This window comes from Watersipora subatra, chromosome 1, assembly GCF_963576615.1.
Source record: "Watersipora subatra chromosome 1, tzWatSuba1.1, whole genome shotgun sequence".
Taxonomy (NCBI): Eukaryota; Metazoa; Bryozoa; class Gymnolaemata; order Cheilostomatida; family Watersiporidae; genus Watersipora; species Watersipora subatra.
This window is the reverse complement of record NC_088708.1, coordinates 43,330,479-43,351,694: the sequence shown is the minus strand read 5'-3', so window position 1 is coordinate 43,351,694 and position 21,216 is coordinate 43,330,479. Positions and strand designations below refer to the sequence as shown.

The 21,216-nt window shown below is 35.8% G+C and overlaps 1 protein-coding gene across 6 annotated transcripts in view; it reads right to left on the bottom strand.

Moving 5' to 3' along the window:
• LOC137398708 (uncharacterized) overlaps nucleotides 1-20,136 on the bottom strand; it is a 44,524-nt gene extending 24,388 nt beyond the window's left edge. For 5 of the 6 annotated variants that reach the window (XM_068084928.1, XM_068084898.1, XM_068084922.1 and 2 more), the window contains exons 1-14: nucleotides 19,948-20,136; nucleotides 17,728-17,955; nucleotides 16,040-16,323; nucleotides 10,738-10,936; nucleotides 9,252-9,491; nucleotides 8,582-8,765; nucleotides 7,029-7,195; nucleotides 6,551-6,737; nucleotides 4,258-4,466; nucleotides 3,896-4,092; nucleotides 2,674-3,018; nucleotides 2,421-2,450; nucleotides 1,028-1,218; nucleotides 798-946 (exon numbers count right to left, since the gene is read on the bottom strand). In XM_068084928.1, the coding sequence (XP_067941029.1) occupies nucleotides 798-946; nucleotides 1,028-1,218; nucleotides 2,421-2,450; nucleotides 2,674-3,018; nucleotides 3,896-4,092; nucleotides 4,258-4,466; nucleotides 6,551-6,737; nucleotides 7,029-7,195; nucleotides 8,582-8,765; nucleotides 9,252-9,491; nucleotides 10,738-10,936; nucleotides 16,040-16,323; nucleotides 17,728-17,955; nucleotides 19,948-19,986 (2,649 nt within the window). In that variant the 5' untranslated portion in view covers nucleotides 19,987-20,136. The remainder of the gene's footprint in view (nucleotides 1-797; nucleotides 947-1,027; nucleotides 1,219-2,420; nucleotides 2,451-2,673; nucleotides 3,019-3,895; nucleotides 4,093-4,257; nucleotides 4,467-6,550; nucleotides 6,738-7,028; nucleotides 7,196-8,581; nucleotides 8,766-9,251; nucleotides 9,492-10,737; nucleotides 10,937-16,039; nucleotides 16,324-17,727; nucleotides 17,956-19,947) is intronic. The other variant, XM_068084914.1, reaches the window with a different exon arrangement.
• Between the last annotated feature and the right edge of the window lie 1,080 nt (nucleotides 20,137-21,216).

Genomic DNA, 21,216 nt, shown 5'->3' with positions numbered 1-21,216 from the left:
TACTCAATACCAATATCAGCTTATCTGACAATATCCAATACTCAGTATTAATATCTAGTATTGATATGACAACATCTAAGACACAGTATCAATATTCAATACTTTATTTGACAATATCCTATACTTAAAACCCATATCCAATAATCAAAACCAAATATCCAATACTTTGGCAGCGAAGTATACCAGCTCTAATCTCCAGAAAAAATAATGAATTAATACAGTATTTAAAACAACACAAACTACTAACAGAAAATTATACTTTATTCATTTGTTTTAATCGGAAATGAGAACCGAGAGATGTATGTCGTTTACAAACTTAATTATTATCTCCTTTTTCACTTGAATCATAGCCCTCACAGTCTTCTTTTTCAGCTTCTCATCGCTGCTTACTTTTTTGGACCATGATTAGTAAAAATTGGTTGGTCACACAAATATGAAATAAATTTTTTACTTGATGCACAAATCGTACACAAAGTGTAAGTCTCCTCATTTGCACGCTGACTCAAACTGATGCTGCCAAATCTACTCATCCTTGTCTTTTCAAATCTCAAATATATGCACGAATTCATAAGCAAAATGTTCTTGAATTTATTATTCAAGTTCCGATTGTTCAAATATTGAGGTTACACAATATTTTTTCATGATCTAAAACTCATCTGCCAAATTAGCACCAATACGGCATGCAATAAAGACAGCTGAACAAGATGTGAAATATTTCTCCAACTTGATACCAATTGCATTAATATCCAACTTGTATTAATATCTTAGAACTTTTAATCTAGCTAATCACAATTTACCTCCTCGACTACTTTTGTGACCTTCTGCTCCTTGCCAGGTTGCTGAGTCAGCGTGAGGTCCCATTCAACTTGGGGAGGTTTTGCCGTCTTCACGCTCATTTTGTAATCGTCTATCTCATCATCCTCTATTTTTATTTCAACCGCTTCCCCTGAATGATAAGCAACAATTCGGTGCTGCATCTATGCTTTCCGATTCAACACTCACAAGGGTAACCGTTAGTTGCACATACCTTTTGTAAAATATTCCGGTGCACTAATGTTTTCTGTAAGACCTCGTTTCTTTTTTGTACGAGGCTTAGTTTCTACTGTTTCATAAAACTCCTCTGTGACTGATATTATTTTGTGACCATCTGGAGAGAGCATCGGGGATTCAGGCTCATCCGCTGGTAAAGTAGGTGCTGACACAGGGTCCTTGTGATTTCTGCGACAGTTCCAGAATGTATTAGATTTAAGACAACATTAGAAGCCCTGAATAGATTGTGTGACAGGCAGCGATAAGCTAGCAATCTTTCACAAACTAAAGTTATGAAAAAATCTTGCGAACTGCTGAACAGATTTGCAAGTAGTGTCTCTAGAGAATTGTAAGGCAAAGATGCCATGGGTTTTAAATGAAGTTGTGGTGTTTGCAATACCTTTGTGTCCACATTTAAAACAAAAATGGTTGCATTTCTTTCAGTTAAAGGAGATTATCGCCAGCTTGAAAGAAGTATCAAGTTTAGAATACCTTGAGTTACCACATGGCTTGAGTTGTAAAACAAAGTCATCCAATATCTGAGTTATCTAATAGATCGAGTTATTTGAATCTTCAGTTATCGAATAGTTTAATAGTTTGAGTTTTACAAAAGATTGAGTTTTACAAAAGTTTGAGTTTTACAAAAGATTGAGTTTTACAAAAGTTTGAGTTTTACAAAAGTTTGAGTTTTACAATAGTTGGAGTTATACAGTAGTTTGAGTTGAACAATAGTTTGAATTGTACTATAGTTGGAGTTGTACAGTAGTTTGAGTTGTACAATAGTTTGAGTTGTACAATAGTTTGAGTTGTACAATAGTTTGAATTGTACAATAGTTTGAATTGTACTATAGTTTGAGTTGTAAAATAGTTTGAGTTGTACAATAGTTTGAGTTGTACAATAGTTTGAGTTGTACAATAGTTTGAGTTGTACAATAGTTTGAGTTGTACAATAGTTTGAGTTGTACAATAGTTTGAGTTGTACAATAGTTTGAGTTGTAAGATAGTTTGAGTTGAACAATAGTTTGAATTGTACTATAGTTGGAGTTGTACAGTAGTTTGAGTTGTACAATAGTTTGAGTTATACAATAGTTTGAGTTGTACAATAGTTTGAGTTGTACAATAGTTTGAGTTGTAAGATACATGTAGTTTGAATCATGCAGTAAGGTGATTCATACAATAGTTTAAAATATCAATAGCATGAGTAACAGCAATGTGACTCTGCGAACATTATAAGCGTGCCATATGCCTGGTATGAGGATGAGCGATTGCGAGCAACACAAAGCTGATACCTGATTGGATGAGACAGCAAGCACAAATACTTGACAATGTGACATGAAAAAGTTATTCCTTTCTAAAATATTGAGCCAAAGTTTCAGCGCGATTCAACTTACTTTTCATCGTAGTATAGCTGTGCCGCCTTCCTGCAATGCATTCAAAGCTATTCAAGCACTGCAATAAGCCTGTTGAATAAAAACCAGCAGAGCCGCTTATTTTCTTGCCCATAACTTTAAGTTTCAGAGAGCTATTTAAGTTACATTGAGCAATCAGACAGAAAGTGAAAACCAATTTTGGTTTAAGAGTTATTTGATAATTTTGAGACGCCAACATTTGCCCAGATGCTCTACAGTCAATTCATAACTTCACCTTGCAATTGGTTCTTCAACAGCTTCATGGCTGCCATAACTAGGCTTTTTCTGGACTGGGCTATAAGCTGGCTTCTGTTGCGATGGCCTCTGCAGCAATGGTTCACTCTGTACAGGAGGTGGTGCTGCCCGTCCGGGTTTAAATGGCCTGGGTACCAAAACTTTGTCTCCTGGAGCCAGATCTATCATATCAGACTTCTGTCCCTCAGTCTTACCACTCAGCTTGATAGTTCGTTCTGTCTTGTATTCTTGCATGTCAACCTCAGTGCGTATTTCTGGCTGACGAATAGTGCTGACCTCCCTTGACTTCACATCCTCGTACATTGTGTATGATGGAGCTGAGATGCTGCAAAAATTGTATTAGTTGTGAAGCATTGAAAGTTAACCATTAGCAATAAATAGCAGACGGCTGTTTCCTACTTCGTTTCAATGCATTTGGATGTGCAGGTATCAGACTGTGATAGCAGACAAAAGCTCCCAGTTTCGTGCAATCCCATGAAAGTCTTTCGTTTCACATAGTCAAGGACTCCTGAAGCTAAATAAAAAAAAGCTGCTGTCGGTCTCACAAACCAACTTGTTGATAGCTAATTTTCACAGGCTTTCTTTTTTAACAGTGAACCATCATGGCTTCAAACTTATACCTCTTAAAATATGGGTCTCTTGTGTGAGTTTATAATATGCAGTGTTATTTTAATTATTTCGTTTTGATGTGCTAGAATTGTCAGCTTACAGAGATCAGTTCAGTTTGAACTCTCTATGAATTGCTGCTGTTTCGCAAGTTCACAACGAGCTGTTCACAAACCTTTAAACTGAACGACTCATAGAAGGCAGACACAGACAAATATTTGCATAAGTTTGGCAAACAGCATTATAGTACAACTCACTGATACTAACAGTTGCCCGCTCCTTTTTAAATTAGTTGAAACAAAATAAGAAACTATTCAAAGTTTCGTATATCATGGCCAGTAATTGACAATTGTTAGTTATGTATTCATGGCCTCATAACTGAACCATTATACGAACTTGCAAAGAAAGTAATTACTAAGCATTCGGTAAGCAAATTTTCAGTGAACTCATATGGTGGATCGAAACTACAGCAGTGCAGAGGAGGCAGTAAAGGCAAATACCAGATCCGATTAAAGATGAAAACACAAGATTTGGGGGGAAGCTATGTAGGTGTTGAGCCACCTGCTACACTAGCCCAACAGTTTTATGCTAATTACCTGTCTCCTGGAGGTGCGTACAACTTGTGTATAGACTCAAGAACTCTTAGTTTGTTCAACACAGGAGCTCCGATTGGCTCAATGAGCCCCATCTCGGCAGCTGTCTGACAGATGAGGCGCCGACCACCTTTTTTGTCAATATAGGTGCCCATTGCTCTATCTAGAATTCCTGCTTCAACAGCGCTGTCAAACGATACCTGTAAAAGAAGAGGCATGTAGTAATTTGTGTACAAAAACTGATGCCAAGAGCTAAGCAGTACAATATGAACATGCCATAGTGTTCTAAGACATACAAAATTAATCTATAATTCAATAATAGTGAAGATACAAAGGCACTAAAATGCATTACAATTTATAGTTACCTGTCTGTGCTTGTCAGTGTCATAAACGATGCAGGTATTATGGCCTAACAATGACCTTTTCACAGCCTGTCCTACATCAACTCTCTGGCCGTTGTTAGGATCAAGAAGGCTGCTGTCAAATGGGTCATAGACGCTCTCAAACAGTTTTGTTTTCAGCGCTTCATACAGAGTCATCACTCTCTCTCCTCTTAGCACATCAAATATGTCACCTACAGTTTAGTGGATAAATGTTTGAAGTAGCAATACTAAGAGACCAATGTTAGTTCATAACATAAATGATACAGCTGATTGGTGAAGATTGTCTGAACAGTGAAGAGTTGCCTGTTCAACTAAAAGGATACAAAAGAAAATCAGGTTTCTTATGCATAATTGTCATTACATGCATGTTTACACTCAACGATTATGATATACAAGATTTGCAATAAAACATGAAAAAGTGACAGTGTGAATTAACAGGTGATTGGTTGACATACACCGACGGTTTGTTCATTTTCAACATCACTCAGTAAAACTCATTACAATAAACGCTCCTACAATGTAAATAATCCATTGCAGGAACGTTTACACTATAGGAATTTTACATTACAAAAACAGTAAAATACATGTACAGTAAAACCTCTAATTGAATGCCATGGCGCTCTATTTTTGAACCCTCTATAGTGGCGGTCAATTGGAGATGGCGTTCAAAGAGATGCTGGCGGTGTATTTTCAAATGGCTCGTCAGAATTTTCGGAAGATAAATTTAGCTACGGACGATAATTTGCTCCCTTTTTCCGGTGGAGCGATATTAATTATTTTGGATGCAATAAATCTGCTAACTTACCCCCAACTTGTCAAAGATCTCTTAATAAATATACATCCAGAAATCGAGAAATGTCTCTACCAGTTAATAATCTATTGCTTGCAATTGACCTGCGGTGATATTATAGCCTGTGTCCTTCTTTGCAATTTGTTGGCATTCTCAATTTTATTTCATTCTAAATTTGAAGACAAATTTTTATTTTATATCTATATTTACCAATGTTGTATAAAAGCTCATTGCTATCATTGATATGTTTGTTACAGTTTGCAGCCAAAACTAGCCTCTTAGGCTATGCGCAATAGAATTGGAGTTATGAGCATCGATCCATTGTAAGCCGTGTTAAGATAGCCGCAAGGATGCTATTGAATAACATGCTATAAATCAGCATATTTATAAGTTATATAATAATAATCTATCAAATGATACAAATATTCATGAAAAAGCGACATAAATGAACCATGGGTATATTACACGCAGATACAAAAATTAACGTTTTTAAAACAAAATTATTTCTTTCGTTTGCTCGGATAGCTGCGTTCTGATTGTTGCTTTCGAAGGAACGAACATTTTCTAGTTGTCCAATACCTTCCACAATGTCTTCTGGCCTGAACTCTTCTTCTGGACTGCTGAACTAGTTGATATTAGCGTCCAAACAATTTTGTGGCAGAGCAAAACTTTTACACGCTGCATTTAGCACCAATGCATTTAGTACCAATGCATCGCGTAAAAGTTTGCTCACTAAAGGTAATCTTTGGCCCAAAACTTGCAAACCATTTTTGTATGCATGTTCTTTGAAGTATTAAGACCACGTTAAACAAAGAGCTACTATTAGCCTGAGACAGTAATTACTTCTATGGCGTTGTTTTGAAAGTTTTAAGAAGAAAAATGAGAAGCTTTGGAGTTGGACGACGAGAGAATTAATTGTTATTAATGTAAACGATTCATTATTAATATGATTTTGTGGACACCTTTTTACTGATCAATTGATATTATGGGTTCATAAAGATCAAAAATAGAAAAAATGGCGGTCAAATAGAGGGTGGCGCTCTATGTTTCAACCCTTCTCGTAGTGGCGGTCAAATAGACGTGGCATTCAATTACAGGTTTTACGGTAAACTGCCTAATCCATTCCCAGATCTTTCTAAACCCATCCCTCTGGCCATACAGAAACAAATAACTAAACTTTTTAATTTAATAGGAGGTATACGTTATAGGAGCGTCTACTGTATACAGTTAGTGATTTAAAGATGTAAAACTTCCCAAAATAAATTAACTGCTAACAACTGAAATGGTCGCCTGGTAACACCTATAAATGAGAATTGTAATTGATCAAGATCATCACGATCTACCATCGTTCAGTTGTCTGTAGAAAATGGCTTCAGTCCAGCACATGGATTGCTGTAGGTTGTCACGGGTGTTAACAGTCTGATGCAATATTTTCTGTGAATATAAATGTACACAGTAGAGAGTTAATATTGCTCTCGGACTAACCATTATTAGGGTTGACAATTCCTCTGCGCAGTGCATCATCCAAGTAGAACCTGTTACCGGAGGTTGGGTCCTGCACCACAACAGATTTACCAGCAATGTACTGCTGAGTAACTGCATCTCCTATTGTGCTTGTCTCATCTGACTGAGGGTGCTGAAACTCCCCTGTGTAAGGATTGAGGAGACCAACCTGTCAAAACCAGCAATTATCTCTACAAAACATTTAATAAGCAGGATTTGAATAGAATTGAACAGAGTACAGGTACTACATATTATTCTAATTTTTCTAGATCAACTTCGGTTCAAGTTTGGCCGTTTACATTTGAGAAATAAACTCTTCTTCATAACAAAAATAACTGGTGGATGTTCTAAAACAGTTGTGATATTTTATAGTATATATCCAATAACTTAGCCAGTTGTTTTATGACTTTTGCATAAAGAAATTTCTATCAATCTAAATAAAGATTAAATTATATGGAACCTTAAGAGCATCCTCAAAATTGATGGGAGCATTTCTGGCGCTCCTTGAAGACAGAAAATGGTTGGCAACAGCAATGTTTAACTGCTTTAGCTTGCTTTCGAAAATTTTCCCAGTTTCTGAGTCGATGAGATTCCTCTGGATGCAGTCGGCCAGTGACACTGGAGTTCCTACAGTTCAAACCCCATATTCATTGTTATTGACGAATATAATGCTAAAGAACATAGTATAAACAATTTACACCTAAGAATATAGTACTATGGAATATAATGCTGAAAAAACTAATATTCAGAAGTAGAACACGGCATAATACAGTCTGAAAATTTTTATATCCTTGCAACAAGTTTAAAAGCCTGTGAGAGTTTGAGGATTTCTTATTAGTGTTTTTAGAGCTCTAAATGAATCTGCTTATACATTACAAATAATTATTACACTTGCATCTGAATATTCACTGAACCTGAGTCTACTGACTATTCACTAAACCTGAGTTTACTGATTATTCAATAAACCTGAGTCTACTGAATATTCACTAATCCTGAGTCTACCGACTATTCACTAAACCTGAGTCTACCGACTATTCACTAAACCTGAGTCTACCGACTATTCACTAAACCTGAGTCTACTGAATATTCACTAAACCTGAGTCTACTGATTATTCACTAAACCGGAGTCTACTGAATATTCACTAAACCGGAGTCCACTGATTATTCACTAATCCTGAGTCTACTGATTATTCACTAATCCTGAGTCTACTGATTATTCACTAAATCTGAGTCCACTGAATATTCACTAAACCTGAATCTACTGATTATTCACTAAACCGGAATCTACTGATTATTCACTAAACCGGAGTCTATTGATTATTCACTAATCCTGAGTCTACTGATTATTCACTAAACCCGAGTCTACTGATTATTCACTAAACCTGAGTCTACTGATTATTCACTAAACCTGAGTCTACTGATTATTCACTAAACCTGAGTCTATTGATTCACTAAACCTGAGTCTACTGATTATTCACTAAACCTGAGTCTACTGATTATTCACTAAACCGGAGTCCACTGATTATTCACTAATCCTGAGTCTACTGATTATTCACTAAACCTGAGTCTACTGATTATTCACTAAACCTGAGTCTACTGATTATTCACTAAACCTGAGTCTACTGATTATTCACTAAACCTGAGTCTATTGATTATTCACTAAACCGGAGTCTACTGATTATTCACTAAACCCGAGTCTACTGATTATACACTAAACCGGAGTCTACTGATTATTCACTAAACCTGAGTCTACTGATTATTCACTAAACCCGAGTCTACTGATTATTCACTAAACCTGAGTCTACTGATTATTCACTAAACCTGAGTCTACTGATTATTCACTAAACCTGAGTCTACTGATTATTCACTAAACCTGAGTCTACTGATTATTCACTAAACCTGAGTCTACTGATTATTCACTAAACCCAAGTCTACTGATTATACACTAAACCGGAGTCTACTGATTATTCACTAAACCTGAGTCCCGGAGTGATAGAGATTTCTAAAACCCACCTGTATTTAGGTTAGTGATAGCATCAGAGTTGGCCTGTATAAACCCTTTAGACACTGCATCCTGTATTCCCAACACAAGGCCACTTATTGGGTCTCTGTATTTGCCTGTTTTTATGTTGAAGAGGCCAAGTCGGACAGCAGCGTTATACGACAGCGGGCCAATACGAGACTGACAATGTTGCATCTAAAACAGTTCATTTGAGCATTTGGTTTAACTGGTATGGAAAAATGTTGGCTATCAGACAGATCGCTCCAGAAAGTGTGACTGCAAGATGTTATGTATGCATGCCTAGCAGGACATTACAAGTGTAAATCATAAACTTGTCCAGGAGCCTATACATCAAAGCATTTTACTGTTAAGTGTACTTATTTATAATTACTAGTTTTGTGTTGAATTTTACAAAAATATAATAACAATGACAGTAAAAGATAAATTTAATGAGCGTATGTTTAGTTCATTTTAAAGGTGTCAATACCAATTTAAACACTACTAATAACTACTAACAGCATGCATGAAAACGACAACTATGATCCTTTTTATAGACCGATTATAGATATATAAAAGAGTTGACAACTCTCCATACAAACAGCAAACAACTAATTTTCTAAAACCTTGGAAGCATTACTAAGGGCATATAGGAGCTGATGTTAGAGGAGTTAAAAAACTGACCTGTGACACTTTCACAACCATAGATGTATTCTCATTAGCTAGAGAGGGCTCTCGGCTTCCACGAGGTCGTGACTCCAAACCTGCTCTTGTGGGTGGCTGGTGAGATGGCTCTATTTTATATTCGTCATGGAGCCCATTGAAAACAGCATCTTTTGGAATGCTGCCTCTTTGCTTGAGCAGAGAGCTCTCAGCGGATACAGATGGAGAATGACCCTGCTTGTATCTCTTCATGAGCCGTACCTGTCGGGGAATTGCACCTTCATGAATCACACCTTGTCTATCATAAAACCTTATGGCTAAAAATGTCAGTTTTTTATTCACATATAAGAATAGCCAAAAGTAGATTGTTTCGGTTGCATTCATGTTAGTTTTACAAAACTGATGGTTTTTGCATGGGACTAGGTTCTTGCGTCAAGGCTGTTGTAATGTTTTTTCTCAGTAGATAAAGTTTCATAGGAGAAAATAATTAATTTTAATAAGTATATTTCTTAGTATCTGTGTGAAGTTTTGGAAGGATTTTATTTTACTAAAAACAGCAACCTTCTCACTAAGTCATTCCCCATTTGCTACTGAATGTTTGTCGGTTTCCAACAGCAACAGTTTAGTGGAATTAACCTGCTCCAACTACTTGTAATGTCTGCTTAATGAGAATATCTGCAGCCAAGCATCTGCTGTATGTATGTGAGCCAATTACTCATCGCCATGGTTACATTATATTGTACCAAAAGAATCCTTAACCTAATTTCCTAATATTATTTTCTGCTATTTATAAGGCTGTTTCATCAACTTGCTAATGATGAAATGATATCGAAAATTGTGATTTTCAGCTGTTCAGCAGTTCAGGTGTTCAGTCAACTGACTTCCTGCTTTATTTCTCTTTTAATATTTTATGCATAGTTGTGTCATGCACTAAATACCATGAAAAACTTGTTTGTGTACATGCCTCATGCCCAGCCAACTAGCTTCATCTGTGTCATATTTGTCATGAAACAGCGTACGGAGGGCGTGAATGTTTATATTGTGTAACTAATGCGGTTGTAACATAACCATTTGAGAACAAGCAAGGTTTTCTCAGTGAGAAGGTTCGTGGTTACACAGTGGCGGCGTAAAAACTAGTCAAAATAGCAACATTATCAGGACTTTCGTACACAGAGATTAATGCACAGAAATCATTCTTTAAGTGAACCAACTCGCAAAACTTACAAGGGTTTATGAGGTGAATACTTTTATTGCTAGTTGTATGCAGAACACCTGCCATGCACTTGGACAGCGCCCAAATAAAAATTTTATTAATTTTGTGGCTTGCCTGAGATCTAGTGTTTGGTATGCATTTGAGTGGTCCTTGTATCAATGGTAAAGTCGCTTTCTTTTTCTTATTACATTTTTCGTTTTAATATTTTGAAGTTGAAAAATTTAGTTTTGATATTTTAGTTGCATCAATTAATCTATCAAGATACAATGGTACTACTTGACTCTTCCAACTCACCTGTTTAGCATCCAAGATTCCTTTCTCCACCGCTTCATCCAACGTGAGTTCATCGCCGGTGCGTAAATTGTAGACTCTGCCAGCCTGCCAGTCGGTTGTGTAGCCTGACATGTGGGTCTCGGTGCTTGATATGACGGACTCGTGCGTATACAGCTTGGCTCTATCCAGCACAGCATCCACCCGATTCAGTAGCTGGGGACTGCATAAAATAGGGCTGCATGAACGATCTGTGCACATGAAATAGCTATGCAGAAACAGTCTAGTCAACTGACATAGCTATACAAAAGCAATCAACACAAATGGCATAGCTATGATAACAGAGTCATGTAGAAATATTCTTGCTAGACTACAAGCTCAGAGTGAAAACTAAAATGAAAGCAAAAACCAGTGCAGTTTCGGTTTGCTGCATAGGGTGCATTTTGGGACCTTGTCAAACCACCGAATATTTCACATATTTGGACAATCGATTTACGTTGCCGTAAGTTGGTGAAATGGTCTGTAAATTCTGATCAACACATAATTATTATTTTTATTTTACTTTGCGACAGATTTAAATCATCTTCTAGCCATCAACAGCTTGATTAAACTGTCAGCCAGCAGGAGCAACAAACTAAACTTCTAAACGTAATACTTAGGAATGACTACATCACCAGATACTTTTGGTCAGCCAGCAAGAGTCATATCAAGAGGCGCATGCAAATCTCTTACCTAGTAATTAGAATCTCCATGAAAAAAACCAGTTTCACATTAGTTGTCATCATGTCATATAAAACATAGAAAAGTTGGTCTTCAAATCAAATTTCAATCGTATTACATCACTTTTAATCATGGCCACATATTAAATATGAAACAAACATAATTTCAATAATAATAGTATCATTTTGCCGTATCAAAAGATATCAGATGATTATTTCAACTAGGCCCTAGATGTTGCAAGTTTTAAACAGCTATTGAAACTAAAGCTCACTAATAATATGTAAGACTTTTTGGTTTGAACTGACCCGTACACTGTACTGTACATATGGCAGTACTATACCATCAGGCTTCCAACTTTTTATAAATACCTACCAGTGAAACCATGAAACCTATCTAAAAGTTTTAAGGCCAAGTTTTGTAGCTAAAACTTTCAAGACTATGACAGTATGCTCCCATGACACCATCTCGGTATGAAAGACTCTAGGGATACTTTTAACCAGTTTGAAATATATTTTAAAATGTGTTCAAATCTTCAAGGTGATTAACCAAGGTCTAACCTGGTTCAAATTACAAAAATTTCACCAAAGTTCAAAAAAATAAATAAATTTGCAGAATAATTAAATTTTAAATGATAGAGCACCAAAACCATAGATATTTTTGTTCCTAGCCAATGTCAGTTCTAATACGGTAATAACTGATATGAGATTTCAAGAATCTCACTCATAACTAAGCAAATATTGAGCTTACATCGATCAACACAAATTTAGCCTTGGTGTACAATCAGTTTTGGTGTACAGTTGGTGTACAATGAATGTACATTGATGGTAGCATCAGTATCTTTCATTTCTCTGATCTCTCATTGAGACACAATGATAATTTCCAAAAAAGAACATTTAAGATCGATATTTAACGATTCGCAGAGTCGCTGGATTGCTGTATCATGCAATTGTTAAGACAGCATTTGTGCAAATACAATTAAAATAAATTATTAAAATAAAAGGCATGGAAGCTTTAGTTGATTTTTTTTTTGAAGTTGAAATGAATGATACAGGAGTTTGTTAAATACTTCAGAAGTGATCGCTTCAAAGCGTTGGTGGTAGAAGCACCACCTACAGCACCCTTTAGCATTGAATTTGTATCTGGTAGTGTAATGAGACCAGTGCACTCAACTGTGGGTGAGATACCGCTGAATGAATTAATTATTAATGTCTATAATGTTTTTCCACTTCATTAGATGTTCGCTGAGCTCTGCCGGTATAGCATCCTGTTGTTGTACATTAACATGAACGTATTACAGCATTGTTATAAAATATACTGCGCGAGGCTTATAAGGAACAAACAACACTTTTAGCACTCTGATGTTTGTAAAATCTGAATACAAGCTACCAATAGAGACATTGTAACAAAAACAGTTATTATAAAGGTACAAAAACAAAGAATATTTTCTTCAGCGTAACAAAGAGCATTGCAGAAAAAATTTGATAAGGACTAGCCATTACATGAAATATATTCACAATTACATGTGTATATGAGGAACAGCTCAAAGCAGGATTTACTGCTACTTTTAGTTAAAAGGTGATGACAAATATACGAGACTCACGGAAGCACACACACGCACAACAGTGGCCTACAATGCTACAATTAGTGTAGAAGCATCATCAGTAATATTACAATCTCTCTTTTATATATTAGACTACATTAGTCTTACATTAGATTCACTACCAGAAATGTAAGTTAAACTTTGAGGTAAGACGACTACGCATAGGAAAAGCTTATGATCGCTTGCATCTACAGCACAGCTAGCCAACCAGAGTACACACCCACATTTCAGCAAGCAGCGCGTTAAGAGCTCATTTTACAAGCAGCTAAGCTCGATATAACTTCCTGTCGCAAACTTACTCAATCGTAGGCCTCCGATAAGAAGGAGATGTTGGAAGAGACCTCTCACTGTCACTTAGTAAATGGCTAGAAATCATAGATGTATGACAATAGATATATCCTAGCAGTTGTGAGGTAGCCACAGTGAGCAACTCGAGAAAAAAGCTTCTTACACAGCTGGAGGGATGAGAGGCGTATGACGGCAACTATTATGATTGCTCGGTGCTAATTGACTGGCCATAGAAAAACGTCTGATTATATCAGCCGCGTCTAATATTCATTCCTCTGCTTATGAGGATTCTCTACTTACTGGCTGCTGATAAACTGTGTAGCTGTTCTGACATTTTAGATGTAGCCTAGGATGGTCTGACTAGGAGGGTCTGTGCTACAACAGCACTCCCCTCAGAGCTACCAGTGCAAGCTCAAGGCTATCTAAGCTGGTTGAAGTTTATTTGTGCCTGCTCTGAGCTATCTGTGTCAGTGCAAAAATAATTTTGCCATTATAGAATACATATTCAAGCTTAGAGATATCTGGAGCAAGTTAAAGCTAACTGCACAAACTTTTAAATAACAACTCTGTGACATCTGTATCTGAGCTATGTATCTGTACCCGTTCAGGCCTATCTTTCCCAACACATAGCTTATACATGTAATATCTGTGCCAGATCTGAGTGAACTGTGCTAGCTAGTGAATTATTATTGAATGACTGCCTAGTATTGAATGACTACCACTGCTGCCAGCCAGCTGCGAGTGAGATATAACAACATCAGTATGATATATCTGTATGACAAGAAGCAGATCATCAACCAGCATAGATTAAAATAAGATATGGCGCAGGATAAACATTGCAGCAGTTTCCTAATCTGAAGAATGGTTCCTAAGATTTTTACTCAATAATAACTTTTTTTCTAGTCACAATGCTTACTAATTCAAGTGTAAATACTTTAAAAAAGCAAACAGTCAGAGTAATTTTAAGACTTACACATAACTGTACAGAGCACCATTAATAACTGAGTCAATAGCTCAACATCTGCTATCTGCTAACATTGCTTGAAGGTGAATCTACATGTAAGTAGGATATCTGGTAATTAGTACAAGCATAGAGAAGCGGTACAATTAGCAGCTGCTTTTACAATCGTGCTACTCTGCAGGAGCTCTGCTGATTGCAATGCAGCTGATCTTGTCAATTAAACTCGCCCAATGTAAAATGTATAATATTATATACTACATATTAATGTATTATGTACATATTACATACAATATAATACATAAATGTATAATATTATATTAAAACTATTTTCTTTTGATGCCATGAAAAACAATGTATTACAAAGAACTTATTTAGATGTTTTTTTCATTCTCCTGGTCGAGTATGTCAAAGCTGTGATTTCAGTAAGCACAAGCCTGCATAAACATGCTCCAACGAAACCAAAATGACACATAGAACCATCGACTTTATAGTAAGTTGCTAGGTAAGAGACGTCGTGGAATATTATTCCTTTTAACCAGAGCAGAAGTCACAACCAACAGAACAATTTATTGAGCATAACAGATTTATCAGGAGCCAGTGTGAATTCTCAAGCCTCTCATCTCTGATTGCGGTGTTCAACTTTCTACGAGACATCTGCATAGCCTTGCAGTTGCCACCTTTCAAAGTAGTTCCCAACAACTTAATATTGTTCATAGAGAGCATAGTTATAGTAAATAGATGTTACATCTAGAGCAGCAAAGTCAGCGACAGCCCCTCAACCTCTTAGCAACCATTTTTATTCATTACATACTGCTAGCTGAATAAAAACTCACAGAAACTTTAAAACATTTGGTTTTGCGGAGGCATAAAAAGAAAGATAACTTGGAGTTATCTTCTCCCTGTCTGTATATAACCACTTACTATGACTATAATAATGTATTATGATGCAACTTACATATTAATCTTAGAATATCACCATTATTAGTTTACTTAAGACGGAAACTTTATATTTATTATAATTTAAAAGGCCTGCTTTTAAATTAACCTCAACACAAATATTCGTAACTTAATATAGCATGCTGATTCTAGGGTTTTTCTTGGTCCTCCTTATGGCCAGATGGACATTCAATCCAGATTTTTTCTATACCCTTATTGCTCACACAAGTAATAGACTATATAAATCAATAGAGACATCGTCTTGGAAAAAATTAACAGATCACTCATTTTAAAACTGGGAAATGAAAATGAACTCAAAATAATATTTGCTATTATTTGGCCTCACTTGTTCATAGCTGAAAATGATGACACACCTCGCAGGTGGTAAGTGAATCAGAAAACAAACATTTTCATCTCATCAATATAATGTTGTTCTCCTTTGCACTAAACGTAGTTCGAAATCAGCCAATGAGTTTCTATTGCACACAAGTTAGAGCAATATAATAAAAGCAATTTGCCGTTGGTGATTGTATTGAAGGCTAAACTGGAAACAATCTTTTTTAATATACGATGATTAAAATGACCTTACTCTAATTAGCTATTAACACAGTAAAGCTCGCTGATTCCAGTAAAAATTAAAAACTTGTCTCAAAAAATGTGGTACACAACTCAACATCATCAAATTTGTTATTCTTTCAAGTTTGGCCAATTTTCAAGAAATATTTTGTTTTTTCTCCTTAAAACTTATCTGAGCCAATTCATGACGTCATATGTTGGAAACATCAAATGTATATATAGATAGTATATATAGATTCACTTACTCTCTGTGAGGTGAATTTCTGTCCAATGAGCTGGACTGTATGACTGGCCTGCTGAGAACTTCGCTTGGCATGTACTCGGTCTCCATTGTCTTTGTCTCCTCAACACGCATGCTCTCATCCAAACCAGATATCGGGTTGTCAAAGTAATCAAAACCATCTCGCTGTATCGATCCCTCAAATATGTTTCGTTTATTTGCAAATTTTTCCTTATGGGCCTCTACTGCATTCACAGCTTTAGGTCGGATCTCTGGTTCAGCAGACCGTGTCGGGGTAGTAGACAGTGACTAAAAGAATTTATAATCAGCTAACTGTGAGATTAGATTAAACCTGCTGTATTGTGACTAGTAAAGTATGCTTGTGGGAAGCTCTGGTTAGCAGTATTCTAAATCGCATCGGGTTCAATTTAATATCGTAACAAATATTGCGCTTGACTAAGTCTTGAAAAACACTACATTTGAGGAATTGTTTTTTCTATGCTTACACTGCAAACATGGGAAGATAAACCTAATTGACTAAGCTACCCCTTCTTGCTTAGGATTAACAATTGTAAAAGAAGCTATTGGCTGGAATAGGCTATAGAAAAATCTCCATGTACAAAATTAAATCGTTCTATGATTTGTTTCGTGAGTTAAAACCAACGCATTTTGGAGCAGATATGCCAATAAGAATACCCTGTAATTCATTTTACGGCGTAATAAACCCTCAATAATTCCATAATAATTACTGCAGGCAATCAATCACACATCTCATTAAAACAAATGTATTATGAAAACAATTATGCAAAAAGCTCAACAAAGATTTTAAACTATGTGTAACAAAGCTAAATTAATTAAGTTATAATCAATAAAAAGGTGTTTTATTGCTAATTTATCTTAGAGACAGAAGTCTATGCATGGCGATGGGTAAGTTAGAAAATAGAACTGGTAAAGTTTAAACTAACTTAAACTAGCTTTTAAAGTCTAACATTTTTTCACATTTCACATTGTTTGTAGGAAAATTCATATATTGAGATAATAATAATAAGTAGAGTTTTAATTGGAGATGAAAAATGAATCAGTCACAATTTTATTCAAAACATGAAATGTAATCTAGGTATGTAGATGAGCATAATGACCCCAAGCAAGTTGCCTGTGATCGCCACATCTTAACACTATTTGTATAATCTAATAAATTATGGAAATACATTAAAGCATATCTATTTGACTACTTGACTACATGTCTACTTGACTACTTACAGTATCTACTTGACTACTTACAGTACATGTATCTACTTGACTACTTACAGTATCTACTCGACTACTTACAGTATCTACTCGACTACTTACAGTATCTACTCGACTACTTACAGTATCTACTCGACTACTTACAGTATCTACTCGACTACTTACAGTATCTACTCGACTACTTACAGTATCTACTCGACTACTTACAGTATCTGCTCGACTACTTACAGTATCTGCTCGACTACTTACAGTATCTACTCGACTACTTACAGTATCTACTCGACTACTTACAGTATCTACTCGACTACTTACAGTATCTACTCGACTACTTACAGTATCTACTCGACTACTTACAGTATCTACTCGACTACTTACAGTATCTACTTGACTACATGACTACTTACAGTATCTACTTGACTACTTACAGTATCTACTTGACTACATGTCTACTTGACTTATTTTTACCTTCTTTTTAATGAAGCCCTTCCTAGCGGCTTCATCAAGACTGAGGGTCTGATCAGTGATGGGGTTGTGGAAGGTTTTGCTGCCTCTATCAATGAGGCCGAGCTTGCAGGCAGCATCATACGTAATAGTCTTGTGTGTCCTTGGGTCTCGCACGTGCTCTACATTGTCAGCGGTTGCTTGGAAAGAGGAGTACTCTCCTCCGTCCATATTTACAGAGACAAGTTCTCCCTGTGTGTGATAACCGTATACACGCTATATAATGCTGTATTACAGAGTCAAGTTCTTTCTGCACATGATAACCATATACATGTTATATATTGCCGAATTGTTTGAAATCTAGCATCATTTTCTAACATTGTTAAAAGAAGTTGTTTGCTTGCGTGCAATCAAGTTTTAACCAGCTGTATAGAAAAATGACGCCGAGCGAAACACATTTTTTGTTTACAGTTACATCAATCTTCTAGCTGAGGTGAAAATCTGACCTCTAAAAAAATGAGGATACTAGATTAACTTATTTTATATGAACAAGGCGCTGCTCAAAACAACTGATTTATACTACAAAAACATGACAGGTAAAAGAAAGCTCACTCTCCTATTCATAGGTCAACTTGAACAGTCAGTCATTAATGACCTTGTTAATATCTTTTCCTGTCTATAAAATGCAACGTCTTTATTGGTTATATCATCGAAGAAGTGAATCAGATAATCAGCATAAAAGCACTAGATATTTATGGTGGCTAAAGCATAAGATAATACTAGCTGAAATGACCAGAGCGATGTAAGAAGAATTATCTAAAACATTTCACACAGCAGACTAGCAAATCAAGCAGAAATCACTGAAATTGCTGCCTTCAAAAAACATAATAGAAAATAATATAATTACAACAACAGCAATGCGCTATGATGTAAGAATAAGTTGCTACGTTCTACAACAACTTCCATACCAAATTGTGGGTTGTGCTCTCCACTCGTCCCTAGATTATACAAAGGAATGGTTTAAAAAGGCAGTATCAAAAAATCAAGACTATAATGAGAGGGGAGCCTAACAGTGTTTGGTAGCTTTGCAATGTGTCATGTAGACAGGTCTAGGCACAGAACCCTTCATAGAATCGGAGTCAAAAAAGAACCGTTGTAGCATGCTCACCAGTGCATGGGAGAAATCTTTAATGTCAAAGAATAGTTTTGTTTAACAAAATGCTTTTATTAAATCACTTAAAAAAAATATTCTGACTCTAGTAGATCAACAAAATTTGTTGAAACAAAATTTCCAATTAAAATCAAATTTTAAAAAGACCAAAAATAACAACCAAAAACCATTAGCAGAAGAACTATTAGACAAAAGAAAGAATTTGTGTATTTTGATTAAGCCAGTAATAGAATTTACTATATAATCACATTTTAAGCAAACAATTTTTAGAATGGTTGTTCAGACAAGCATTCATCTAAGTTCAACAAACAATTATATTATGATTGAGTCTGTGATATAGTTGTCAGCTCTTCCTAATACAACTACACTATAATTAAAATCGGGTCTTATATCAAAAGTAATAGAGAACACCCAATTAAGGTAACTTGAAATTAATACTTACTCAGGATAAATATTTCTAGCACGCTTCTCAAATTGCTATCTAAAGTGCCTAAAATAACATATGCTGATCCTTCTGTGAACAAGTCGCAAGTCAGTTGCCTGACTAGATAGAAACAGCATTGTGCCTGATAGCTCTTGGCTTGCACTAGAGTCACATCTCTAAGCCTATAATTTATTTGGTATCTACTTCATAAGTTTTATTTATAAATAGTAGTAACATCACCTATGTGTATTAGACTTAATCTTAAAAATGTGTCTCATGTACACAGAGTTTGATGCAATCTCATATGTACGAGTTTGTCCATCAACCATCGCAAGCAGTTCACAATAAACAATTAATTGACTGCCAAAAATTAAAGCTATGGCAATAGTTTACAAGCAATGCGTGCCAGCTTACGAGTGGCTGCTGTTGCTAATTTTTTATAATAGGTAAGCCGTGTCCTCATAGGGCGCTATTCTAAATCAATTCCAGTGATTAGATTCAATTGGATTTGTCAATTGAACAGTCTACCAGGCTAGGTCTAAATCTCCCTTCCAGCTTATTAAAGGCTTTTGAAGGAGTTTGCCATAAAATACATATTAGTTTTAGCAAGTTTAAGTGAACACATTGACACATAAAATAAGCTGAGTACCTGTATGAGATTTTTCTCTATAGCCTGAGCAATTCCCATTTCATGACCAGTTTCAGGGTTGCAGTACTTTCCGTTCTCTTGATCTAAGACCCGCTCAAGGAGTGCATCGTCAAACGATATCTTCTGGTTGGTGCGAGGATCGACAACAGATGTGATGACCCATTTTTTTGTCTCCGTTTTCACTTCCTCCACTACCGTCCACACCTGGTCATATTGGGTAATCAATAAAGCCTTTGACAAATTTTTTTAGCCTGATGTTTATGCTACTGTTCCATGGTAATAGCACTTTTATCATAGACCATCAGTGCAGGTGCTCAAAAGGCTGCTTTTTCATGCACTTTGACTTAATCATGAATCAAGCACTAATGTTATGCTATAAAGAAATTTCTAACTTCATTATTGGAAGATGTTTATAACGAATGCATACAACTGTGTGTCATGCGTAATTTTGTAGGGATACCAACATAATATTTACATACACCTATGACTGAATAAGCTGCAAGCAAATGGCTGTTCATCAGGTGTGAACACATAGGAGTTCACATTTTGTCAGCGGATAGCTATTGTGTGAGATATCTCGGTCAATTAATTGTTCTATTGAATAACATTATGAACTTTACGAGGGCGAAAAGAATCAATAACAAGTTGCAATCAAGTCAGTTTTGTTGCACTCTCTAAATGACTCAGTTCTACATATGGCTGCCTGGTTTGGTACAACAAAAAATGTTATAAATATTACAGTTTTGGTCATCTAAAATTGACAATTCCAGCAAACAGAAAAGCAGGAATGACTTTTAGACCATGCATGTCCCTGTAGCTGAAGTACTTCGTATTTTTCTTAAAATGGTAAGTATGCCCAAATGCTTCTATGTTCTAGCCATTAGGAATAGGACATTACATGTAGTTTATATATCCATAAGCTTGTCTAGTCAAATAAACTTTACCTGTTTTCTCAAGGAAGCAAAGTTGAGCAATCAATGCTTTTTATGTGAGTAGAAGCTAAATTGTTTCAAGCTTTTACCATTATCTTTGTCCATACAGATAATACAGCAGATTGAGACCAAGTGAGCCACCCCCTAACTGTTTTTCAATGCAATAGAAAAACATTGAACTTGTTGGATACCAAAAAAACTTGAAACTGATAACTTTTTCAATAATATGCTTTTAATTTCATTTTCTAAGTATGTAGGAACTGAGTGTCTAACGCAATAAAATATCAGAATTTAGCACCTGCTATGACCTGCCATGACCTGAAATTGTCATAACTGA